Raw genomic sequence first — 18,053 nt, 5'->3', positions numbered from 1 at the left:
TGTTTTTATAAAAATCACAGTGCCGGGGCACCTGGGTAGCTCAGTTGGTTAAGCGTCTGCCTTTGGCTCAGGTCATGATCTCGGGGTCCTGGGACCAAGCCCCATGTCGGGCTCTCCGCTCAGTGGGGAGTCTGCTTCTCCCTCTCCCTCTGCCCCTCCCCTTGCTCATTCTGTCTCTCTCTCTCAAATAAATAAATAAATAAATAAAATCTGTAAAAAAAGTAAAATAAAATAAAAATCCTAGTGCCTAGGCTATCCCCTAGGCCAACTGAATCAGAGTCTCTGGGTTTGGGCTCAGGTGACATCATTTTCTAAGCTCCCCGATGATTCCAGGGTGCCTTGGGGGCTGGATGTGAAGGCATGGGACAGAGTGGTGGGCAGGAAGAGAGAGGAAAGAGGCCCCAGAGGTTAACAGAGGTCCATCTGTGAGCTGACTGGGAGTTTTGTCCAGAGCCTCAACTGGCCCAGGTGGGGAAGGGAGGATGGGAGAGAAGACTGGGGTCCCTGAAGAAACCCGAAAACAGAGGGTGCCAACCATCACCAGTCCCTGACTTTGACTGCCCGACTGCCAGCAGCTCCTGGAGTTAGCTGGTTTTCTGAGAAGAGAGAATGAGCACCTTCCGTCCCAACCCACTGCCCTGCAAAGAGCCAAGCCCCATATTCTCTGCGGGTAGAAAAGCTGGGGCCTCTGGACACAGTGGGGCTGGCTGTGCTTGGGCAGGGAGCTCACACGCGCACCAGGACCTCATTTCCCCTCTGGGAGAAGGCGTGTGGCCCTTACGCCTGCCTTGCCTCCTGCTGCCCTTCTGCTCCCTGACCCAGAGGGCTTCGGGAGCGGCCCATGCTGCCACAAAGTGGGCTGTGAGCCTGACAAGACCCGCCATATCCGTCTCAATCCCTCTGCCACCAGGTGAAAAGATTAGGGGCTCACATTGCTGAAGCCTGCAGTGTTCCAGGTGGGTGGTTCATTTCTCTTGTCAAATTAAAGCGTTGCATCCAATGAAGTATCTATCTCCCTCTCTGTTCTGTAGATAAGGAAGGAGGCTCAGAGGGCAAGATGGAGTCACCCGAGGTCACACAGCTCCACGGTGGCGCAGTGCTGGCTGACCCCAGTGTCCTTGTGCCGAGGTGGGGGCGTTTGTGCTGTGCAAGCATCACAGCCCGGGGCGAAGCCAGGACTTGCCCTCTCCTGCTTCAGCAGCCCCCGTACACTTGGAGAGAGGCAGCCTAGGGCGCTCTATACACTTTCTCACGAATAACCCCCATTCTACGGAGGAGGAAACTAAGTCTCAGAGATCATAGATGCTAGTCACTTCCAGATACTGACAGCAGATAGGGGTAAAGCTGGAAGACCAGCGGAGGTCACCTGACCTGCCAGGGTGGGGGGTTGGGGCACGAGAGGGAATTTGTAATGTTTACAGCCTTGGGAATCCCCCTGCAAAGCCAACAGGTCCACAGCCACATCAAAAGACAAAGCCAATTCAAGTTCAGGGATTGCATTCAGAAATCTTCCAGGTCCACTCATGCAATGCGAAACCTGAGGGCTTATGGGCTGTTTACTCACTGAGAATGAACCCAGACACGCGTCACATGCTAGAAATGTTCTTCACGGAGCACATCTCTGTGGTTGTGTGGATTTCCATGCTGCTCCATGCTTGTCCTCTACGAGCAGTCAGAAATTGCTCTGGGCTGTTAGACATCAAAGTGGATGCTTTCCTCCCTTCCTCTCCCCCTCAGACAAAGGCTCCACTTGGTAGGGAAGAGCTCAGGAACTTGGTTAAGATCAGTGAAAACACCATGAGGAAGAAAATTGTTTCTCCTGCTATGCCAGCGTGTTACCAAAGGTCAAAAAAAGTATATAGTCCCAAGGTGGTTCAAGCCACTCTCTGGGTGTGTCCCTAGGAAATCTCAAAGGCTCTAAGAAATCAATCTCATGCTTCAAATCTGGCAGCAAGCTCTTGCTTTCCACGGCTGCGGGGCGTGCCCAAGGCACATGCCTCTCTAGGGTGTGTAATCAGTTTTCAAGTTAAACGTTTGTTCTTGGGGCGCCTGGGTGGCTCAGTCAGTTGAGCCTCCAACTCTTGATTTTGGCTCGTGTCATGATCTCAGGGTCATGGGATCGAGCCCCACGTCGGGCTCTGAGCGCAGAGCGGAGTCTGCTTGGGATTCTCTCTCTCCCTCTCCCTCTGCCCCTCCCACTGCTTGCTTGAGCGCTCTCTCTAAATAAATAAATAAACAAATAAAATCTTTTTTAAAAAAGTTTGTTCTTTTGGTCTTACTCATATTTTCCTTGCCTTTCTGTTTCCCTGGTCTTCTCTTGCACCTGTTGGCCGGCCCTGACTCCCCTCAACAGAAGCTTCCAGCTAAGGGAAGGAAGAAGCTAGTTTCTGGGGTTGGCGGTGTGCGTGTGGGTGTGTGTGTGTGTGTGTGTGACTGTCTCATTCCCTCCTGATAACACAGCAAGGGTGCCCAGGGCAGCCACTGTGACTGATGCTAGCCCAGGGCAGGGCACACTGTAATCATTTAATAAATGCACAGTCCTTGGATGGGTATGAAGTTGGAGCCCCAGACTGGACTCACTGAAATGACACACAGGGACCAGGCAGGATGGGCAAAGGAAACATCTCTGAAGGCCCTGGGTCAGGATTCCAGGCCAAGAAGGTGGGCATCAGAAGGTAGCAAACCCAGGAGCCACCATAGGTGCTCCTGTGGGGACAGGAAAGCCCCCCACAGTGCTGTGTAAACTCTGTCCCACGGCTCTACCCTGGCTAGACCCCGTTTTCGCTATCATAGGGTGCACAGGAGGCACCTCAGTGGGAGCACTCCAGAATGGGGAGTAAGGGTGGGAAGAGCCACAAAGAGGTGGGCCACCAGGACCAAAAGGACCCTCGGATGGCTCTGGGGACATTAGCAGGACCACTGGGCTACTCGGCTGGCTCCCGAGGGGCAGGCTCCACTGGTGGGAGGGGGGATGGCGCTCAGAGCAGGCAGAAGGGCAGAGCTGTATCTGCTGCACTATGAGAAGATAGCAGAAGAGCAAGATTTTCCGAATTTCTGAGTTTATGTCCTCACTCCCACCCCAGGCCATGGGACAGAGGGCCCTATTCTGACAGGGTTTGCCTGGAACCCAGCAGGTTCCAGGTGAGGGGGGGCCCAGGTGAGGGGCTGGCTGGGTGCCGACAGGAATATGTTCATTAAGACATTTAATATTCCCCTGGCAACAGCTTCTGGGAGTTTCCCAGGAGTCTCTGGGTAACCCGATAGCCCTTACCAGCAGCCTCAGGACGAGGAAAGTGATCCCTAGCAGTGAAGAGGATGGGAATGGCATGGGAGCGGCCTTGCAGAGCTGCCTGCTAGGCCAGGTCACAGAGACCTGCCTCCCTGGACACTGGTGCTGTGGCCAGAAAGACAGAAACACAGGGGCCCCAGGCCTATCCTCCTGGCTTTTCTATCAGCTTTTTTTTTTTTTAGATTTTTAAAAAATTTATTTATCAGAGAGACAGCGAGCACAAGCAGGGGGCGCGGCAGGGCAGAAGGAGAAGTGGGCTCCCTGCTGAGCAAGGAGTCCAATGTGGGACTCGGTCCCAGGACCCTGAGATCATGACCTGAGCCGAAGGCCGATGCCCAACCGACTAAGCTACCCAGGCGCCCCTCTATCAGCTTTTCTTATAAGAGCTTTCAGGACTTCTCTACAACGGACAGGAATTCTGGGGCTCAGAAGTAAGTACAGTTGGCATCAGGGCCCTGTGGACAGTGTCCATGACATTGGTTGATTCTAGTCCCCCAACAAGTGTGAGTTGAACACACTGAATGAACACAACTGAGATGTGCCTAACTCCTGCTTGATCTGACATAAAACACCACAGGCCCTGTCTCCCTGGCCGCTCAGGCCTCCTGCTTCCTGTGTCCCTAGAACTCGTCTGAGGGTGAGGGGCCTGGAGAGCTTTCCCCATCTGCAGGTAGGCCGGTGAGATGCGAGGAACAGGCCATGCAGAACTGGAGGCGAGGGCTCCGGGTACCACAGTGCACACTCAACCCCTTCAGATCTCCCAGCACTGTGGGTGTGTATGTGCAGGGGGAGTGAGCGGGATTGCGCATGACTCCTAGGCCATGCTGAACAGAAGGGCGGCTCGGGCTGGTCCAGGGGAACCCAGAGCCTGGCCGGGCAGCCAGCTGACACCACTACCCACCCAAGACTCAGGCCATCCTTTCACAAGCAGCCTCTGGGGAGAGGTAACAAAAAATCAAGGTGCTAGAACCCCTGCGGGTGAACTGGGAAGGCTGGCTGGGGGGTGGGAGGTGGGGACCCTCAACGTCTACTGGCTACCGTGGCAGGTTGGGGGCAGGGTGGAGGGATGATAACATGTGTGTGCCACAGAAACCCCCAGAGCCAGAGGCTAGCCTTGAACATTCGCCTGCCCTCAGCTACTGGACTAGGAGAGGAAAAGATGCCAGGCCCTCCTTCAAGGGAGTGGGCACTAGCCAGGATGGGAACTGTGAAGGGTTGGAGGCCCCCTTCCCTGTTTGTCCCTGTGCTGATTCCTGAGAGGGAGCGGGGCCCCTGAGACTGTCGACAGGGAAGCCAGGATGTGCATGAAAAGGCTGGGTCCCACTCTGAGGCAGGCCTGGAGAGAGACCTGACGGGCAGAGCAGCAGAAGTGGGGCCCTGGGTTTGTGGGGGATGCAGCTGGACACCTGCGAGGTCTGAGGAGAGTGACGGAAGGCCAAGGGCTCCCCCACCTCGGACCCGTGACTTGTAAGTAGGACAGCTTGGGCAGTGGTGTTGCCCCCAGGGGACAGTTAAACACTGTGTCCTTGAAGGCTGAGGCTGCCCGTGGAGCACATCCTTTTAGCTTCTCCGTCTGCACAATGGGTGACCAGGTTGGCTCTGCGGGGGTGGCTGTGAAGATGGGATGGACTCGTGCGGGCTGAACTGGGGGCCAGGCGCCCCATGGAAAGGGGGAAGCTGCCCCTGGACAGCCGTGGGGGTTACTGAGGGCAGCAGAGGCTGTTCCTGATGAGCTCGGGGGAGAAAGAGAGCCTTGTCAGAGGGGAGGACAAAGCCTTCTGCCCAATGTCTAGGAGCCTAAGCATGGCAGAATACACACACACACACACACACACACACACATTCACACTGACACACGCTCTCCTACTCTTGTGCACACACACACACACACACTTTCACACATGCGTGCCGCCATCATCAGACCTTCTGTGGACAGACACCCAGGGACCTGTGTCTGAGGGAGCCCGCAGTACTGAGCAACTGGGCATGTGCACTCCCAGCTCTGCTACTTAAAGGTGGGGACAGACCCTGTGGCTGTGAGTCGCCATAGCTGTGACACTCGTTCCTTTGTGCTTCACTGGACACAGCAGTCACCAGCCCCAAGAGTAGCTCCAGGCTGGGTCCACGCAGGACGCAGGGACGGGCGGCCGGCAGACCAGACAGGAGTGCTGAGGTCGGAGGAAGTTTGGGAGGCTGGGCACGGCTAATATCCTGACTCCCCGTGCCCTCGACTTCTCGGTGGGCTCGAGAAAGGACTACCCCACCTCAGGATGAACCCTCCTTCGGGACCCAGAGCCCAGGAGCCTAGCTGCGTGGACACCCCAGCCTCACCCAGCAGGTGGGACAGCTCCCGGAGCAGCACCTCCAGCCCGGGCCAAGCTCTGCCCGTCAGCCCCACGGTAAGCCTGGGGCCAGTGTGTGCGCACACAGAGCCTTCCCTCCCGACCCTGGCCTCCCTGCTGGGGACACCCAGGGGCTTTGACAGGGAGATAGAAAAGGCCTGAGCTCCTCTGTGAGCCCTCAGGCGTGTTACTGGAGCTCTCTGGGCCTGTCTTCCACGAAGAGGTCAACAGAGGAGAGTGTGGGCCATGTCTTTCCCCACGGAGAGCATCCGAGGAACAGAAAGGCCAACCCTAAAGGACAAGGGCCTGGAATGGCCCGGACCTGCCCTTGGCTGCATCCATTCTCTTCCGAGGGTGGTTGGATAACCCGCAGAGACTTGCAGGGAGGCAGGCACACCCGAGGCCTCTGGATTGTCCAGCCCAGAGTGAGGGGGTGGGTGCCCTCCGCTGCCTGATATTCTGGCCAGGGCCCCAGGGTCATACCGCACCAAACCCACTGTTAACCGGGGAGGACTGTGGGTGCCCTGAGGACCCGGGGATGCTGGCCTACATCCTGGATAGGACGGGAAGGCTCCGTAGCTATAGGAGGCAAGACAGAGACTAAATTGCCCTCTTTTCCAGGAAAGGAGCTGGGGCAGAGGGTTCTTTAAAGCCCTTTCTGCTGGCCACATGGCGTCACAACCTCCCTGTAATGACCCTGGGGGACCTAAGCTTTCTTTTTTCTTTTTTAAGTTTATTTATTTAAGATGTATTTATTTATTGGAGAGAGCAGGGAGGGGCAGAGGGAGAGGGAGAGAGAGAGTCTCAAGCAGTGTCCCTGCTGAGTGCAGAGCCCAACTCGGGGCTCAACCTCACAACCCTGAGATCGTGACCTGAGCCAAAATCACGAGTCGGACGCTCAACCGACTTCCACCAGCCAGGGGCCCCCTAAGCTTTCCTTTTAAAGGGGAATTCTTTTCCCCCGTCTCATGTTGGTATCAAGGTCAGCGCTCCCCACTTATGCTGTGGGGGAGTACAACCTCTTCTTTGAGGCTGGGGAGGGGGTGGGGCTCCTGAGGAAAGGGGTTCCACCCAGCTCCACCACCCCAGAGTCTGCAGGGCCTGGAATACCATTGCTAACTGCCTTGAGTGCTTCCGTCAGGGCCCATACAGTGGTTAGGAAGCCCTGAGGGGATGGTTCTGCCTTCTCCCCAAGGAAATGGCCCTCCTTGTCAGACATGTGTCTGTCTGTCCATCCAGCCTCCAACAGGTGATCCTAGAAGCCCCATGCCTCTGTGCTACAGTGCAGGAGCTCGGGCTTGACTTTAGAGAGACCTGTGTTTCCACTGTGGTTCTGCCACTTCCTAGCAGTGTGGGCAAGTGGCTGTGCCACTCTGAGCCTGTTTCCTTACTGGGAACCTTAACCTTTCGTTCTCAGGGTTATTCCAGATGATAGGATAATGTGATGCTCTTGTTTCTCTGTCTCTCCATAGGCAGCCGGGGCTCGGGCTGCTGCCTGGGTCCCCTTCCCAACGGTGGATGTTCCGGACTACGCCCACTACACCCTGGGCACAGTGATCCTGCTGGTGGGGCTCACGGGGATGCTGGGCAATCTGATGGTCATCTATACCTTCTGCAGGTGCCTGGTTGGAGGGACTAGGGCGTGGGCACCGCGGGCAGCCAGCCATGCAGAGACGGGACAGCAAAGCTGTCGCCAGCTCTCCAGGGCAGTTGAGCTTGGATGGGGACGCCACTGCCAAGCCTTCAGTGGTCTCAGGACAGGCCTCCATCTTCTAGCTTAGGGAAGGGGCCAAAAAATAGTCCAGGGCAACTTGAGTGGCGCATGCCAATTGGACCCCAGGCACACGTGTAGGATGAATGTCCCTGCAACTCACACACGTCTGCCCATTCTGCCCTGCTCTCAGCTCACCTCCACGTCACCTGCCCCCATGGGCATGTCCCTCTGCCTCGACAAGCAGCCCTGACAACAGGGTCCTGAGTCCTCAAGACCCTCAGCAAACACCCTTGCCAACACCCAGCTTCCTTCCCCACCTGCCCCATTCTTGGGCTGAGTGGCTGAGACAGGCAGGTGAAGAGGTGAATCCCTGACCCTACTACCTTGCCTATTAGCAGAACTGACTTTGGGCAAGTCACTTATTCTCTGTGGATCCATTTTTCTTTTCTATTTTTTTTTTTAAACTTATTTATTTGAGAAAGAGAGAGCAAGAGCATGAGTGGGGTGGAGAGGCAGAGGGAAAGGGAGAAGCAGGCTACCCATTGAGCAGGGAACCCCATGCGGGACTCGATCCCAGGACTCTGGGATCATGACCTGAGCTGAATGTAGACACTTAACCGACTGAGCCACCCAGGCGTCCCTGTAGGTCCATTTTTCTCGTCTGCAAACTGGGGTTGTGATTTACTTCATAGAGTCGATGTGTGATTGTGCAAGTTTATGTCTGTGCGGTGCCCGTCAAATAAGTGTTTGAATCCTGGCAATGCCGCTTACTGAGTCTTGTTATCTGGAGCAAGCCACCTCACGGGTGGGAGCCTCAGCATTCCCATCTGGAAAAGAGGGAGGGGTAGATGCAAAGATGGATGATTACGGGAGAGGAGTTAGTGAAAGTGCCTGGCCTGTGGGGCACACCTGTCTGTCCCCTGCCCTGGGCCAACCCTGAGTGTGAAGACTGTAGAGATACTGACGAAGGGGGCAAGGAGGACAGCTGGGGAGGAAGGAGGTGAGACGAGCTCTTGGGAAGGCACGGCTGAGCACGCAGGAGGGAGAACTGGCCTGGAGGGGTGCAGAGGAAGGAGGGGTGTGTCCAAGGAGAGAGTGCGGGCCATGCAGAGGGGATCCCGAGGGCGAGAGGAGGAAACAGACGTGTCCTAAAGCCAGCTAGGGCTGGGCGCAGGGCACTCTGGGGCGGGATTGCTGTCCACAGGAGGCAAGAGTTGCTGCCTGGTGGGGGCCTCACTCTCAGCCCATGCAGTCAGGCTCTAGAGTCATCTGGCTAGTGCTTGCCGGGCAGCAGCACGGGTGGCGGCCCTGTGGCTTGTGCCGGTGTGCGTGTGTGCAGCACGTCCTGACAGCTTCCGACCCTTCACAGGACCAGAGGCCTCAGGACGCCGTCCAACGTGTTCATCATCAACCTCGCGGTCAGCGACTTTCTCATGTCCTTCACGCAGGCCCCTGTCTTCTTCGCCAGCAGTCTCCATAAGCGGTGGCTCTTCGGGGAGGCAGGTAGACCTTCCGGGGTCCCTTCTGCTGGAGGGAGGAGGAGGGTTGTGGCCCGGATGCCCACCGTGGAGGCTGGCCTCGGATGAGAGGTGATTGGCTCTTCCTGGGCGGAGGGTGGGTGGCCGCCCTGGAGCCCGTGAGTGAGCAAGAGGGAAGACTCAGCTTCTGGGCCAGATGTGCCAAGGAGCCAGAGTGGAGAGGGGCTCAGGGCTGCTCTTCTGGAGAGGTGAAGGCAGGAGCTGGGTATGTGTCATCCCCAGACCCTCCCTCCCCTGGGGTACCTCTCGGGCTCCTGCCGCGGTCTGAGGCCAGGGAGCTGTGCCCACAGGCTGCGAGTTCTATGCCTTCTGTGGGGCTGTCTTCGGCATCACGTCCATGATCACCCTGACGGCCATCGCTCTGGACCGCTACCTGGTGATCACGCACCCGCTGGCCACCATCGGGGTGGTGTCCAAGAGGCGGGCGGCGCTTGTCCTGGCGGGCGTCTGGCTCTATGCCCTGGCCTGGAGTCTGCCGCCCTTCTTTGGCTGGAGTAAGTGGACTGGGGGAATCGGGAGAGAGGAGGATGAGCTGGGCGGGGCACGTGCAAGGGCAGGCAGGTAGACTTGGGCTGGCCAGCTGGCAGGAGGGGCCAAAGGAGTGCTCGAGCCTCAAGGCAGACGGATATTCAGGGGGCGTGACCAGCAGCAGGGGAAACTGAGGTAGCACCACCAGCAATCAGAGGATGACCTGGGCTCCCATCCCCAATACCGGGGAAGACCACATGGTTCCTGGGCGGCGGGAAGTGACGGGGGCATCTGATGCTCAGCTGTAGTGTCAGGCAGGCCTCGGGGTGTAGGCTTGAGCAAGTAGGAGACTTAGCAGCGAGGCACCCACCTTTCTGTGGCAGGACCGAAAACCTGGCCCAAATCTGGAGGAATTAGACCCTGGGGCTATGTTCAGTGGAGGTCTCAGTTCCAACCTGGCAAAAATGGGCAGCAGGGTGCTTTGCCTGCTAGAACTGGCTGGAAAAGCTCCCCTCCACAAGCCCTGGCTTCCTCACTGCCCTGGGCAGGGCTGAGTGGGGACCAGTGTTCAGGGAGCTCGAACCCCACATCCAAAGCCCCTGCTAGATGAGGAGCCTCGAGTATGCTGCCCCAAAGGCTGAGCTCTACTCCTGGCTCCCAGGCGCCTACGTGCCCGAGGGGCTGCTGACCTCTTGCTCCTGGGACTACCTGAGCTTCACGCCGTCAGTGCGAGCCTACACCATGCTGCTCTTCTGCTTCGTGTTCTTGCTCCCCCTGCTGGTCATCATCTACTGCTACGTCTTCATCTTCAAGGCCATCCGGGAGACAGGCCAGTAAGAGCTGGGTGCGGAGGAGGGGCTGGATGGGAGGGTGGCCACACCCCTTTGCCAGGGCTGTCCCTACCCTCCCCCCAGGCTCACACTGCACCCTCCCCAGGACATTCTCAGCTCCAGATAGGCAAAGACAAGCTGAGCCCTTGTGCTTAGCGGGTGAGGTGCCTAGAGACCAGCACAACCTGGGTGCCTAGAGAAGTCTCAGGAGACAGGGGCTTCTGAGGAGGGGCCCTTTAGGCTTGATCAGGAGGTCTACGGGCTAGAGAAGACACCACAGATGGAACCACAGGGAGGCAGCTTAGGCTGGATGTAATGGAGAACTTCCTGGGAGTCAGGGCTTCCTGCACTGGAGAGAACAGCCAGGTCCAGGGAGCCTCCCCCATGGCAGCCATGACCGTGGCCCTCACTGTTACCAGAGTGGGGTCAGACTTGGACTTTGTGCCCGTGCTAGGGCTCTCCAGACTTTCAGGGCCTGCGAGGGCGGTGTTAGGTCCCCTCGACAACGGCAGCGGCTACAGAGAGAGTGGAAAATGGCCAAGATTGAGCTGCTGGTCATCCTTCTCTTCGTGCTCTCCTGGGCCCCCTACTCCACTGTGGCCCTGATGGGCTTTGCTGGGTGAGCAGTGCCCAAGGGGCTGGGACAGGGGCTGGAGGGGGAGGGAAGAGGGTAAGGGGACCCTGGGTTGACCTCTCCCTCCCCAGCCCAAGCCTGAGCCAGCCTCACAGCCATTCATTCATTCTCCCTTGGGTGGCAGCAAGGTTCCCTGCAGGAAATGTCCCTGCCACTTCCTCGAGGCACTGGGACACATGCTGGGGGAGTTCTGGGCCATGTTGGATTTGGCCTGAGGGCCTGCAGGGACTCCCAGGTCCTGCCAGATCCCACGGGAACATAAGACTCTCCTTGAGGTTCTGGCTCCCTCTTCACGGGGGCTGTGGGCACACGGCCAGGGGTGCCGCTCACCTCCTGCCTGCCAGCCCTTCATGGCTAGAGTCTGGGGACTTGATGTCTGCAGCGACGAGGACATAGGCCAGACTTCAGAAGCACTTTGAAGCAGTGAGAGTTATTCATCCTGGGAAGTATTTGGGTATGAGACCTCCTTGTGCAGGAAGGGCCTGGTCCCCGGTAAGGCTGTCTTGTGGTCACTCTAAGAGAGCCAGGGGAGCAGTGGGCCTCAGGGTTGCATGGGACGGGGGAGGAGCTGGCCAGAGGGCCAGAGTCCATGGGGATGGGGAGGGTTTCCTGCTAGCGGCACAGGCTCCAAGCTATCATGGGACCTGGTGGAACCCCCCAACCTGGCTCATCTTCCTCTCAGCAACCCTCCCTCAATGGCTCCCCAGGTTTCTGCTCACCTCAGATCAGAATTCTCCCGGCATTACAGTCCCTCTTATAAGGCTGGCTTGGTCATGCTGGTTTGGGCCAGGCTGGGTTGCACCCCACAGGGCCTGGCCTAGAGGAAGAAGGTTCCTGAGAGGGCGGGTGGGCTGTGGAGTCTCTGGGAGGGCCAGCTGGCAGGGGGAGCCACAGCTTCTCTGTCCTAGGTACGCGCACGTCCTGACTCCCTACATGAATACAGTGCCTGCTGTCATCGCCAAGGCTTCTGCCATCCACAACCCCATCATTTACGCCATCACCCACCCCAAGTACAGGTGCGGCCCTCCTCCAGGACCCAGCCCCAGGTCCCCAGGCCATGGAGGGCCTGAAGCAGTGAATGGGGGCAGAGGCTGGCCATCTTTCCTGTCTCTTGTATACGCACTGGTGGGGGCCTCTAGCAGCTGGGAGTAGCAAGTGGTACTGGTTGGGGTCTGGAGCTGGTGTGACCCCCTTTGCCGCTCCACTCTCCCGGGCGAATCAGCTGGGAGGGACATCAGAGCTCCCTGGGCAGTGTCCAATCCTGCCTATGGGATTTTTGGAGCCAAGGCCAAAAGGCAGCCAGGATGGCCGGTCAGCAGTGATACCCCCTGCAAAGAGAAGAAGCCCCCAGACACCAATGTCCTGGAAAGACCACAGTCAGGAGAGGTTCGAGGGCCCTGGTGGAGGCCCGGGGGTGGTTCTGGCCCAGAGCGCTCTCTGCTGATGGATTCCCAGCACAGCTGGCCTCTCCCGCGAGGGGCCCTTCAGTGCTTCCTCTTGCCTGGTTGTGTCGGTAACTCGCCACCCTGCTGAGGCCAGCTGCAGGTTCAGAGGCTGCTCAGGAGTGTCCCTGGTCCTCACTGGAAGAGATGCGGCTTGGGCCAGCCCCTTGAGAGCTGAGACCAAGCACTTTGCCGAACCTGCCACCCTCTGTGCCCACGGCCCCACTGCCTGTCTGTCCATCCCGAAGGCTATAAGCCCGTCAGTCTCTTTCACCGCAGCATCTGTCTGTCCTTCCTCATCACCTCCTATGACTGCCAGTGTCTTTTTGTCCATTCCCATCACCCCAGCATTTGTCTGTCCTCATAACCCCAGTGTCTGAACCACCCCATTTCCCCCTTCTGTCCACTCGTATCAGCCCCGTATCAGTCTGTCCATCCACCCCCATCAGTCTGTCCAGACACCCATCCTGGTGTCTGCCCGTCCACCCCCCTAACCAGATGTTCTCTTCCTGCAGAATGGCCATTGCCCAGCACCTGCCCTGCCTGGGGGTGCTGCTGGCTGTGTCAGGCCAGCGCGGTGGCCCCTACGCCAGCTACCGCTCCACCCACCGCTCCACACTGAGCAGCCAGGCCTCAGACCTCAGCTGGATCTCCGGACAGAAGCGCCAGGCGTCCCTGGGCTTGGAGAGTGAGGTGGTAAGGATGCGATGGTCTCCCAAGGACAGCACCTCGTCCTACTTTCCTCAACCACGCCAGCCTCAGGCCTCTGAGACCGAGGGACCCTCAGAACCCTGGGACGCTGGCAGGAAGAGCCCTTCACAACTGCCCCATGGCCTTCCCTTGCCTCATCCCCCCTGACAGGCAGGGGCCCTGGGGCCAGAGAGGCAGTGGGTTGGCCCAAGGTCACCCAGTAGCAGGGCCAGGACTGATGCATCTTCCAACGCCAGGTCATCTCTCTTCCACGCTGGCAGTATTCCAGCGGCTTAGAGCCACGAAAGGACAGGCATTTCTAGCCCTAGATGGGCCGCCTGAGAGACAGGCAGGAGCTGCTTCAGGGCCCTTTGTTCTTAGCATTAAGCCCCTCCTCCTGGAAGCCTTGAGGATCCCACAGGATGCAGTGGAAGGAGTATTGGCCCCGGAGTTGGGGGACCTGAGTTCAAGCCTCGGTTCTACCACAGCCTCACTGTGTGAGCGTGGGAAGGTCACTCACCCCCTCTGAGCCTCTGTGTTCTTCTCTAAAAGGGAAAGCAGTTGTCTCTACATGGCTAGGGTGCACATGAGTGGGTGCTGACCCCACAGTTGTTGTTAGCCCTAGGAGCTACTGGCCTGCCAGCCCCTCTTTGGGGCCCGGGGCTGTGATGCCCCCTAATGTCCCCAGGAGAGCTCTCTGTGCTGTGGCCTCGTGTCCCCAGCCACACCTGGGCTCCTCCATCATTGTAACTACAGGGCCCACGCTGGGCCTCACCAAGAATCTCCACTGGCCTCTTCCCACTGCTCCCATCCCTGGGGGGTCTCAGTGGAGGAGCTGAGGGAGGAGCTGTCAGAGATCCTTTCCCTGAACCACACATAGTGAATGACATCAAGGAGTGAATGGTATCTGTCAACAGAGGCCTAGACCCTCATGAAGACGGACCCATCCTACATGCTTAGAAGGCACACACACACACACACACACACACACACACACACACACACACACACTAGCATGGGCACTCACAGTTTGTAGGGATTTGGTGACCAGAGAGCCTACAGTGTCATGGACCTCATTGCAGTGACCTCCTGTGTGGAGGATGGAGACAGTCTTGGCTGGGGAAGAGGGCAGGAGCGGGACTTCGGAATGTCCCTCTCACCTCACAGTGACTCTCCCACCTTCCCCAGGGCTGGATGGACACGGAGGCAGCGGCCGTGTGGGGGGCTACCCAGCAAGTGAGCGGACGCTTCCCCTGCAGTCAGGGCCTGGAGGACATGGAAGCCAAGGCCCCTCTCAGGCCCCAGGGGCAGGAAGCAGAGACTCCTGGGAAGGTGATTGGGCCTGGCACCTGCCAATCCATACAGGGGTGGGGACAAGGGGCGAGTAGCCCAGGGAGTGGCCAGGAAAGGGAAGCTGTTCTTGTGGGCAAGCCCAGTGCCCTCTGGGAATCACTCCTTCCCCACCCAGGTGACCCTTGCCTGTTTGGGGTGCCTGGGGGTCTCTGTGACTCCATGATGCTCTGAGCAGGCCTGAGTGAGGTCTGTGGCGCACCTGAGAGTGTCCGTGTGATTGTTGTGACCCTGCCTACGCACATACATGGCAAGCGGTGGTGGCTCTGCTGTGCTGTGAGGAACATACGGCATGTGTGTGTGTGTGAGCAGGACGCGTGCGCAGTGAGTCAGGGCAGTATGACTTGTGCCTGTGTGTGACCATGTGGCCTGCACATGCTCTCGTCCCTGTGACACCACAGGGCACAGGACTGAGTGTGCCCCAACATGTCTGCTCTAACTGCGTGGGACCGAGTGTGGGTGGTGTGTACCTCTCTGCGTGATTGGAGGCTGGAGGTACCTGGGGGGGGGGGTGCCGCGAGCTGTGTATGTGCTCGCAGCGAATGCCCTGAGATTAGGATGTCACCCAGAATACTTGTGGCTATTAAAAGAAGGCCAGCTGTCAGCCCAAGTGCCTATGGAACGGAATGTCGATGGCGATTAGAGAAGACCATACTCTGGAACGCTGGAAATGCCGTGTGCACAGGCTCCAAGGCTACCCTTCCCCCTCCCCCCTCAGCCGACAGCTCCCCACCCAGCCCCTCCGTTCACACCCGCACAACACCCCCAGCTCCTGGGCTCTCTTGGGCTTCCCCAGTGAGCCCACGACCATGTCCTGCCTTACTTCCCCAGGGGCTGTTCCCTGGGCATCCCAGAGAGGGGGCGACCTGGGCTGTTCCCTCCAGCTGGGGAGCCCCTGCCTCTCCTGGGGAGCACCGCTCCCCTGCTGCTCCAGCCCCAGGGAAGACTCACTCCCCAGCCCTGAGCCTGGGCACTGTGTATGGCCACAGAGGCCAGGACAGAGATGGGCATCGCCCCCCGGGGCTGGTGGGGCCATGATGAAAGGCACTGTGCCCGTCCTGGAGGGAATACTGGGCTGGGCTGTGGCACAGGGCAGAGAGGGACAGCACATCAGCCATCACCTAACACGTGTGATAAGCACTGCCATCGAGGTATCAGCACACAAGGTGCTGAAAGAAGAGGCAAGTCCCTGAGGGCTCCCCAGGGAAGGTGGAGGTGAAGCAAGGATTGCCAGGCAGCGTGGGGGTCATGTTGAGCGGTCCAGGCTGAGGAAACACCCTGTGTGAATGCGGCAGGGGGGCACTGGGGGGGCTTGGTGTGTCCTGGAACAGAATGTTGCTCTGTGACCTGGGAGCAGCCAGAGGGACTCTGGGAGCTGGTGGTGGGGACATAAGAGAAGAAAAGAAGGGAAGGAGGTGGTTGGACTGTGGGGAGGCCCAATCAGGTGTTGACCTGAGCAGTATGAGCCGGGGGAGCAGGGAGCCGTGGGAGGGAGGATTGGGTGGGGGCCCTGCGGTGGGCTCCGTCAGCCTCGCAGGGTGGTGGGGCCTTTCTGCAGTGGCTGGGGAAGCTCAGGTTGAATGGGATGAGCCAGGAGGAAGTTGGTGCTTTAGGACAGGCAAGAAATGAGGTATTGAAGGCAGCAGGTGGGGGGTGCTGGGGCCCCAGGAGGAGTGGAGGAAGTAGGGGCAGAGGGAGCTCAGTCCGGCCCGACTGTAGGAATCTGATAGCCTGGGAGACAACCCAGGAGGGTGTCCTGCCAGTGGCCTTAGACATGGCCGGCTCCATCCTCCAGGCCATATTGCCTGGGGACTCAGAGAAGGCCCATCCCCCAGCCAGGACCCCACGTGGCCCCTCCAGGCAACCTCCCTTCACCGCCCAGTGACCCTATACGTGGAGGGTCATTGGGAGACTGCTTCCAGTGGGACACTCCTTGGGCTAAAGAGACGTGTGCTATTTGCTTTCAGACCAAGGGGCTGCTCCCCAGCCTGAACCCCAGGATGTAGGGTGCCCATCGGCTCCCCTTTTCTTCTGGGACACATCCAGCCCCTTCACCTCCCCCTCAGACACACAGACCCAGGATGACCCCATAAGCCGGCTTTGGAAGTGGCCCTGTCACCCATGCTGTGCTGGATTCATGGCCCCACACCACAAAACTCCGGCCCTGCAGGTGCTCTGCACCCACTTCACATCTCAACAGCCTGTCCCCCAGGTTCAGCCTCAAGCGTGGGAGCCCAGGCCCTCCTGCTGCCTGGAGTCGGCCGCCTCTCCTCAAATGCTGCGTGACATGATTGTCCAGGCGTTGACAATGGCCACAGCTCCATGGGACACACCGGTTAATTCTGAGCTGCCTCTGCACCCAGTCTGGGCCTTTCACTGACACGGCCGGGCCAGCACGGCATCCCCGCAGCCAGCATGCGAAGCCGAACACAGACCTTCATGCGCCGGAAACTGCTGTTCCCCTCTCTCCCGCGTCCCTGCTTCCTGAGGACTGTGTCTGCCATGGCCCACACGCTCGTGCACACTCTCCTGTATCAACATACTTGCACGCACCAGGCACACGCGTGCACGCTTTGCACCTGTGGTCCGTCTCACATCAGTGGTCCAAGTCCATCCTGGGGCTGTATGGCTCTGACAGCATACAGGAAAATAAAAAGCAGAGAAGTTCTCCTCAGACAAGCATGGTCTTTACCTATGGGTGTGGCGATGGGGGAGAGACCCAGGGCCTGACGTCCGATGCCTATAGCGGCCTTTCTTTCTCCCCTTGCTCTGTCCCCTACCTAGCAACTCTCACTGCTGAAGCCTCCATCTCAAACTGCGAGGGGCAGAGTGGAGGAGGGACAGAGACCAGGCTTGCCCCCGTCCCCACTCCCCAATAAGCTGCTGTTATCAGGAAGCAGTTTGTGCCCAGCCTGTGCAGACCAGCTGCTCTCTGCTGGCTTCCGGTCTCCCAGGGGAGGCAGTTGGAGGGAGGCTGGCCTTCCCCTTTAAGAGCATCCTTCCCACTCCCCCTCCCTCTCCCCAGAGGCAGCATCAGGCAGTGTGGCTGCCAGAGTCCAGAGAGAGCCCTGCAGCTCCAGGTACTGCCTAGCCCGGGGCTTCCCCTCCCACTATGGGACCGGAGCCTTTCTTTGCCCACACTGGTCATACTTGCTGCTGGACGCTCTCCAGCTTGGCAGGACAGACCCTTCCCAGGAAAGGGGGGGAAAACTGGAGGTGGGGAGGGCTGGGATAGGGCCTGGGGGCGGGGCAGGGGCTGGTATGGGGGAGGGTGGGGTGCTGGCCATGAGTGGCTGGCTTTCTGGGCCAGGCCTGGGTAGCGGGCGACAGACTGGGCTGTATGATACACAGCAGAAGAAGTGGTACAGTGGGTGAGAGAATACAGGTCCCCCCTTGACTTCTTCCACTTGATATTTTTGTGAACTTGGGCAATTTACCAAATGGCCCTGTGATGTGGGGACTCCTAGCTCGCATGTTGTATGGGCCAGGCCCAGGGCATCGGGTGGGGTGCTGGTGGCTGGGAAATTACTCATACCCAGGCCTGCACTGAGTCCTCAGGGCCCAGCTTAGGCTAGAGCCTTCCTGGAGGGCCAAAGAGCAGCCAGCCCAGCCACCTTCACCTTCCTTGAGCCTCAGTTTCTCCAGCCAGAGCCAGGATGGCCTCGAATTGTCTCCAGACCACATGGGGCCCAAGGTTTCTTCTGAGGAAGGGCTTCTGGAGGTATCTTGGCCCATAGGCCACACTGGCTGGAGTCC

General features: G+C 58.7%; 1 protein-coding gene across 2 annotated transcripts; it reads left to right on the top strand.

Annotated features, from left to right (window-relative positions):
- Nucleotides 1-5,559: 5,559 nt before the first annotated feature.
- OPN4 (opsin 4) lies at nucleotides 5,560-16,680 on the top strand. 2 transcript variants are annotated; one of them, XM_057308566.1, is made up of 10 exons: nucleotides 5,560-5,688; nucleotides 7,104-7,249; nucleotides 8,715-8,848; nucleotides 9,174-9,377; nucleotides 10,013-10,184; nucleotides 10,636-10,800; nucleotides 11,724-11,831; nucleotides 12,773-12,953; nucleotides 14,136-14,279; nucleotides 16,265-16,680. In XM_057308566.1, the coding sequence occupies exons 1-10, from the start codon at nucleotides 5,560-5,562 to the stop codon at nucleotides 16,301-16,303; spliced, it is 1,422 nt and encodes a 473-aa protein (XP_057164549.1). In that variant the 3' UTR covers nucleotides 16,304-16,680. The 2 variants fall into 2 exon arrangements, with proteins under 2 accessions (XP_057164549.1, XP_057164548.1); XM_057308565.1 differs by having other exon boundaries at nucleotides 7,104-7,282.
- Nucleotides 16,681-18,053: the final 1,373 nt, after the last annotated feature.

This window comes from Ursus arctos, unplaced genomic scaffold (genome assembly GCF_023065955.2).
Source record: "Ursus arctos isolate Adak ecotype North America unplaced genomic scaffold, UrsArc2.0 scaffold_7, whole genome shotgun sequence".
Lineage (NCBI taxonomy): Eukaryota > Metazoa > Chordata > Mammalia > Carnivora > Ursidae > Ursus > Ursus arctos.
This window is presented reverse-complemented; position numbering and strand designations above follow the sequence as displayed.